General features: G+C 29.6%; 1 protein-coding gene across 1 annotated transcript; it reads left to right on the forward strand.

The window, feature by feature from the left end:
* Positions 1 to 4518: 4518 nt before the first annotated feature.
* On the forward strand, positions 4519 to 5679 carry LOC107862387 (the record flags this gene model as incomplete). The annotated part of the gene is given in 1 exon segment (XM_016707955.2): positions 4519 to 5679. A coding segment is annotated over 1 exon segment (867 nt). The 3' UTR covers positions 5474 to 5679.
* Positions 5680 to 8507: the final 2828 nt, after the last annotated feature.

Raw genomic sequence — 8507 nt, forward strand, 5'->3', positions numbered from 1 at the left:
TGACTGTTTTTCACATGAACATATAGTACATTGAGTAATATGTTTTTTTATTTCACTCAAACTAAATGAAAATAAGCTTTTAAGAACAGATATGGAAGTGTGGTCAAGTCTTCTAAGCCACAAACTAATTTCTAATTTATTATTGCCAGCAACAGTTAAATCCTGAGCAGCAGTGTAACATCCTTGACATGATGAGCATTATGATTCGGTAGGATATATAGTTCACCAACTTCTTTACCAATCTTATTCACCCTCCCAGTAAAGAGATCCTGAAAAAGACAAAACTTAGGAAAAAATGAAACAAAACACTGAAGCTCTTTGGTTAGTTTAGAAACAGATAGTAAATTATATTGAAATGCGGGTACATGAAACACATTTGAGATTATGCTTCTATTAAATATGGGACTTGATCCTGTATGTGTGACAAATGAGATATCTCCATTTGACAAATAGATCCTTTTAAAGATATGGTGTCTCTTCTATTGTCTCTCTGTTGAGCAAGTTGAGATTAAATGTCATGTGGTTCGTGGCACCAGTGTCCACAATCCACTATGGGCAGTTAGGTGCCAACAACGCAAGATACATAGGTGTACCTACAATATTAGTTGATGCATTAGTAGAATCTTTAGTGGTACTATTTTGCAATGTTATGATCTAATCATACTGATCCTTAGTGAAAGGTCCTCTTTCATGGCAGACTTCAGCATGACCATATTTGGCAGTACCACTTGTAGATGCATCATCAAGTGCTTGATTGTAGGAAGAGATATATTGACTATTGGCATTTGTAAGAATTGCATTGAAATTCTGAGCAACACTCTGAAAACCATATCCACCAGTGTGTTTTAAGTTATCCTCTGAAGCCACATTGCATTCATGAGTTGAATCATATCCATGACTTGTTCCATATCCATGACCACCAATATCCTTCTTTTTGTACTTGAAATTAGATGGGTATCCAACAGTTTTAAAATAGTTTTCTCTGTAGTGTCCCTTTATCTTACGCACATCATAATACAAATTGGGATTTCTTTAGTACTTTGAAGGACCAACTTGATTTCCCCCTGTCTTAGTGTACATAGCACCTCCAAACATATTAGTTCCACTCATTGGATTACTCCCTAGAATCCCTGAATTAGCAACAGCCCCTCACTGACTCTCATCACTAATGATCATAGAGTAAGCTTGGTTAACAGTTGGAGAAGGATGCATAAGCAAGATTTGACCTCTTGCTTGTAGGTATGAGTGGTTTAACCCCATGAAAAACTGAAACAATTTCAGTTTCTGCAGTTGCAGTACATACTCTTTTGAAGTCTCACAATTACATGTAGGAGCAGGAACAACAGCCTACCCACATTTTTTGTATCCCAAGCAAGATGTAAACAAGAATTCAAAATGCAAGAAAACTTGTTTTGAGGTTGACAAGTAGAAAATGTGAGAAATATTAGTTATTACCCATACCATATTAGAAATGGTTTTTGCTCCTTCCCTCCCAAATTAATTGTCACTTTATTTTTTTTAAGTTAAATTACATTCACTCAATATTTTAAAATTAAGATATTCAAAAATGATATTAAAAGTAATACAAATTGCAATTCTTCTCTTTTCAAATGAAAAAGTATATGATAAAATATTGATCAAAGTTCATCTAGTTTAACTATAGAAAAATGAAACACGAGAACTATTGGTTTGGGATAGGGGAAGTAACTTTTTGGACTCTAATTTGATAATTTTTTTTATTTCAACATCCCACGTAATATGTTTAAGGTCATAATATTAAATTACATTTTCATAGTTTACCTACAAAAAAAAAGACAGGTGCTAAATTTTGGTTTCTGCATAACAGAAAAAAATTACAATTGCAAAAGAGAGGTAAATATAAGTTGGGAAAAATCTCCCAGATGGTAAGTTATATTGAATTATCAATGTAATTGTACCCCATTACTTGCTTTATTCTCCTTGCTTTTCACCCAACAAAGACAACAGAAATTGTTCCTTTTGAGATTGTCCCTATTTTAGAATAATTTTTTCGTAACTTTTATAACAATGCTACTTTAATTTGGAATTTTTGGCTCGACTTATTCATATGGTTAACTGATTTGCAAATATACATATCTCTGTATATATGAGTTTGCTTTTGTGTAAAAAAATTTAATTACGCAACAGTGAGTATCTTAAAATCTTAAATACGCCTATGAAAATTAAATAATCGTAACAATAACATGAGTTAGCTATGAAATTAACTTGTTCATATACCAAATTGATTAGTATTTGAAAACGGGAGAGTAGATAAAAGCAATTTCAAGATTCCATCATCGAGAGGCATTTTTAATTAGTATAATAAGATAAGATTCTTGAATCTTGAGGTGGAATTTTTTAAGGTGTCTAAATAAATAATACAATCAAAGTGGACAATATCTTCTTTTATTTCAATTCTAAGTCTTTTTTCGAATTTTTTTTAGTTTTTTCTGGATTTTGATGAGTTGTAAGATAAAAAAGTCCTTTTTTATTAATTATTTCATAATTATTAATACCAATTTTAGTATTTCGATTACTGTTGGTATCGATCTTCTTTTATTTTAATTCTAAGTGTTTTACTTTTTTTCTTTTTGTATATTCTAAAAATAATCTCTTTTACTATTATTAAGATTTCAATTTCAACCTTATATGTTGCAAGTTTAATAACATAAATTTTATAAAATTATACGTATATCTGTCTTATGATAAATGAATTCAACAATCTTCATTTATTTTTTAAATTTTGCATTTAGCACTAACTCAAATTAAGACACATAAATTAAAATAGACAGATTTTTTTTTTCTGGTAGTAGAAAACTATGTGCATTTTAACCTTGTACCTTGGCGTGGTCCCTCTATAACCCAATGTCATTAAAAAAACTCATTAACCAGAACTGCAGAATCTGAAAATGGAAAAAAGAAACAAACAAAAAGACCAACAAGGATAATTATCAAAACAACCCCCTTTTTTTTTTTAATTAATAAACAAACAGACACAGCAACTCGCATTTATTTAAATCACGCGTAGAAAAGAAACCACAAACAACAGCGCAGCCAATTTGTACAACACCACACAAATAAAATTAGAGGATTCTAAGGCCCTCTTACGTGTGGACTAGTAAGAAACTACACGTATAAGTACTTTAGTTCATATTACGTATGAACCAAGCAAACAACTATCCCTAGTATTTACACAACTATATATACTCCGCTCCTATTTTATATGACATCTTTTAACTTAATATAGATTAAAGAAAAATATTAAAATTTATGAAGTAATTTCTTCAATATTTGTATGATTGAAATTATAGTAAAATAATATTTTTAAAAATAAATTAAAAAAATTAATTAAATATATACATATTTTACGGACTTATATATATCATGTAAAAAATCAGAAAAAATTAAAAAATACTTCTTTCATTTCAATTTATGAAACTAATTTTTATGAATAATGATTTGAAATTCTAAATTTAATTATTACTATTTTATATAATCACTTATTACAAAGGATTACTACGAGAAATAAGAAATAAAATTCAATTAATTTTTTTAAAATAATTAAATTAAAATATTTATTTTAAGATATATATAAGCGTGAGTAGCAGGCAGCAGACGTTGTCCTATCTGCTTTTAAAGTATTTGCTTCTGATCGAGGGTATTTTTATAATTTTATATTTTTATTTTAATTTAATTATTTTATTTTTAGTTTTAACTCATTTGAAAATGATGTAAAATGTATTATAAATATAATAATTAATAATTTAAATTATTTGAAGACACATAAAATTTTTTGATTTACTCTCAATTCTATCAGTACAATATAAATTGTGATACATTATTTAAAAAATTCGTGAAAAGCAGTTTAAATCACAATAATGTAACTAATTTGACATTAATACTTGAAAATTACGTAAAAATCATATAAATCATAGTATAATTAATAACTTAAAATATGTAAAACTATATAGCAAATCTGATTAACTTTCTCAAATATTTTATCAGTGTCACATTAATTGACCAAAAAAAATAGCATATAACATCTGAAAATTATATAAAAAACTATAAATCAATAATTAATAAAGTAAAATATTTAAAAAAGTATATCAAAAAATTGTTGACTTTCAAATTTCATTCATATCATATAAATTAAAATAAAAAAATAATATATATTAGATCCGCACACTTTAATATCTAGTATTTTAAGATAAAGATCAGCTAAAATGAAAAAAGGAAAATAAATTAAAAAAATAAGATACGTACGTATACTTTATACGCTGACATCTTAAAAGTCAAACTCAGAATTATTCTAATTTTCCACCGATTATTTGGTATTCCACAACTACTTATTGTACACCTTCCCTCGCCTAATTACATCTCTTTCTCCTTTATTATCTTCCGTTTCGAATTAGTAGCCTCAATAATCTCAAACCGACGTTCACACTTTCCACCTTTTATACCAAACAAATTGAGCAACAAACTCTCTCTCTTTCTCTCTCTCTTAAACTGAACGAGAATTATTGTTCTTGTGTTTTATTGGTTAGAAATTCAGAAACGGAATATTATCAGTGAAATTTGCTGTGAAGAAATGCAGGCTGAGAGGAGGGAGTTATCACAGTCTTTGAGTTTTAATAGCTATTCCAATAAGAATTTGGCTGAAATTGCTGATAGAGTTGTGGAAGAATTTAGTGCTGAAAATGGAACAGAGGAGAATCCTTTTGTTGAGGTTAATGGAAGTTTAATAAGCTGCGTTGAGAAGGATCAGGAGGAGGAAGAAGGAAGAAATGAAGAAGATGACGATGAATTCGAGTTTTCATTTGTGAAAGAGTCTGAAATTTCACCTGTTGCTGCTGATGAGATCTTTCACAATGGCCAGATCCGTCCAATTTACCCGCTTTTCAATAGAGATTTGTTGCTGAACAATGATGATTTCATGAATGGCAGCAGCTCTAAATCGAATGGGATGGTGGAGGAGGTGGTTTCTGCTCGACCGAAATCCATTCGGCTTCCTTTACGGAAGCTTTTTCTTCAGGAAGAAGAGCGAGAAGGTAATTCGTCGTGCTCATCATCGGAAGCCGATGATTTAGAAGGAATTCCAGAGGGAACTTACTGCGTATGGAGACCTAAACCGGATGAAAAATGTAAGAAAAGCAACTCTACAGGCTCATCAAAACGCTGGAAGTTTCGTGACCTTCTATACAGGAGTAATAGCGATGGCAAGGACACTTTCGTCTTTTTGACACCTTCACTCAAAAAGAAAGAAAATAAAGCCGAGAAAGCGCCGACGCCGCCGACGACGACAACCACAAAATCTAAGGGAGAATTAGAACCAGCGATGCATTATGTGAAGAACGGAGGAGGTGAAAAAAGGAAAACGTATTTACCGTACAGGCAAGATCTAGTGGGATTCTTTGCTAACATGAACGCTACGAATCGGAATGTAATGCCATTGTGAGAGGTGAATACGTGATTAATTAATCAAGGTTCTTATTAATTATGATTACGTAGTTGATTAATTTGAGTGATTTGGAGTGATCATGTTAGGATTTAGAGTGATTAAATTAGGGAGTAAATGAGGATTAGAGCGTTTGTAAATATCTAGATAAGTTTTATGCTTATCTCAGTTGATGAATTATGAATGAAATCTTTGTTTTAGTAGTATTTCTCAATTCCATTAATAATCTTTAGTGTAATTATACCGATTCGGAAAATGCTTGTGATGTGTCCCTTGCTTTATCTTTCTCTCGTAAAGCTAGCTAAGATATTTTATTACTAGATTCAAAATATTTACTTGTAGTAACTGTAAAAATATTGAAGGAATTCAACAACTATTATATATAATAAAAATAATTTTAACGGTCTATTATTTGAACCGTCGAATGCGTGTTTGTTGCATCTCTTGACTGGAATAGAGGAATAAGAGTAAAATCATTTTTTTTGGGTCTAAAATTTAAATTAAAAAGATTTATTTGGGGTAGATTGTTATACCAATGTCCAATCTGGAATAAATAGAATAGGATCAAAGAAATTTAATCCTTTGGTAAGTTGATTTTCTTCCTGAAAATCAGTAGATCTTGAAATATCCAACTTGAAAAAAAATGTGAACTAATGTATGTTTGATTATTTCAATTCTTAAGAACTTGCTTAAATTTCCGATGTGATCGGTACATTTTTTTTTTGTTTTACCTTGTTTGGTCAGTTTAATTAAAAAAACGCACAAGTTCCATCGAATTACCAAACTCAATTTGTTTTAGTAGCGGGAGCACTTAAGGGATTCATTTTGATAAATGCATTTATAATTCTAAGTGGATGAATTCTATCGCATCAACTAATATAATAATATTCATATCATTGAAAGATATGATGCAGTGAATGAGATTGTTTTTCTTTTAATCAAAATTTTTGCATTTGAGTCCTTAACAGTGAACGCTACTCACAAATATCAAACGCCTAATTAAAAAAAAAAAAGACGAATAATAGTTGAAGACTTATTTATATCTATCAATGTCTTTCTTTCTTCTCAGGGAAGAAGAGGAGAAAATGAATGCAGTTTCTCGAAGGGATTGAATTGTCTTTCTTTCATATCGAGTACCCCGATTACCAAGCAAAATATAAATAAATAATCAGCAGTAGGGAACCATGATTATGAGTGCCAAACAAGAAATTGACAATACTAGTTGTGCAAGTTGCTGTGGAGTGTGGACCTTAAAAAATGTGGAGGTTATTAGACATTTTATGTGGTGATCAAATGTGTTTAAATAATTCTAGCACGTGAATAGACTTTCATCCAATTTTATAACAAACGTTCTAAGTGTAACCTCTAAGGTTCTACTTACCAAAAGTTTACTCTATTGATTAATCTTTGGATATAATAATAATGAATTAAGAGAGAGATGGAGTAATTCGTGATGTAATGTAAAATCTAGATCAGAAGCCTAAAAGAGCAGCTCTAACACTTCAAAAATATGTCAAAATGGAATGGAACATTGAGTTACCAGTAACTGAGGTCACTATCCTACAATTCAAAATTAATAATGGTGAAATTATAAAGCCATCTCTATTAGAGTTGCAAGCTTGTATATACATGCGCACATGATGAAGAAGTAGATTCAACAAAGAATCTATATATATTTTTTTAATTTATGTGATATTCTTTTTTGATTCGTCTAAAAAAGAATGATATATTTTTATATTTAATAATAATAATTACTTTAAATTTTTCACTTTAATTACTTAGATGATTTATAGTCACTAAAATAATTTATGGCTCGTTTTAGATTATAAATTCTTAAGAAAAGTCTTTAATTTGTAAATCTCATGCTCAATCGAACACATTAATGCACATAAACTACGACACATGAGTATTTAATAAGAGAGGCATAGAAAGCTTAACTACTATCTCCTCTCTTTACGTATTTGAGTGGAAGAAAAATGTCTTCTTTAAACCAAACGAACCCTTGATATGGAATATCATAAATTAAGTTATATTAGGTATAACTAATTTGTGACAATACAAATGAGGTATATATATATATATATATATATATATATATAACTTAAGTAAAATGTGGTATGCTTACCAACAAAGGTTGTGATGAAGTGATAAGTACTTCTTCGTGCTTAACGAGAGATTTTGGATTCAAATCTCCTTAAGTACATTGTATCCTTTGTTAGAAAGCACTTTATCCTCAATATGAGATACGAATTTAAATTTAATCGAGGTTCAATTTAAACAGCGGGAATCGATTGGGAAAAAAATGTGGCACGCGCTGTATAACCGTCCATGTGAACCTATCCTAGTGACTCACTTCGCTTTACCATTTGCCTTCCATAATCCAAGGAAATTGCATATCATGTGCTACAAGATTCTTTCCTTCTTTTAAAATTATTTATCATTTAAAAGTTTATATGATAAAATTAATTATTTGTTCATTTTTTCTTTAGTAATAATTATTTTTTAACACCTAAAGATATATAAATTTAATGAAGAGCGATTATATTTTAACATATAAATGAGGGTATTAATGAGTACTTTCTTTAACATGTCATGGAAAAACAGTACTTAGGAGTTATTAAATGAAAACAAAAGAATGTCATTGATGATTGCAGGTAAGGATGTTCGTGTTAATTATGGTTATTTGTACATTAATGATAATATTTGGTCATCAACTACCCAATCAATGCAAGATTTCTTGAAAGCAAGGGAAGCTTTTTGTTAATGAATTTTCACGAATGTCAAAAGTTAAATTTGTAAAGCTTCTAGAAGTGAAAAGGACAATCAAGATATTAGGAGGAAGTTAATCTCAATTAAATTACTTTCATAAGTATTATTCTCAACATGAAAATGATATGGAAAACTAATTCCCACCATTGATTGAAAGATTTGGATAATGGAACCTTCAGATATGTCTTCTTATCTGGGAGAATTGAAGTGTACTTTAGTCTTCTTTTTGGACGTCTAGAAAAAATTGGAATATAATAAACATACA

The sequence above is a fragment of the Capsicum annuum genome, chromosome 3 (assembly GCF_002878395.1).
Source record: "Capsicum annuum cultivar UCD-10X-F1 chromosome 3, UCD10Xv1.1, whole genome shotgun sequence".
NCBI classification, from domain to species: Eukaryota; Viridiplantae; Streptophyta; class Magnoliopsida; order Solanales; family Solanaceae; genus Capsicum; species Capsicum annuum.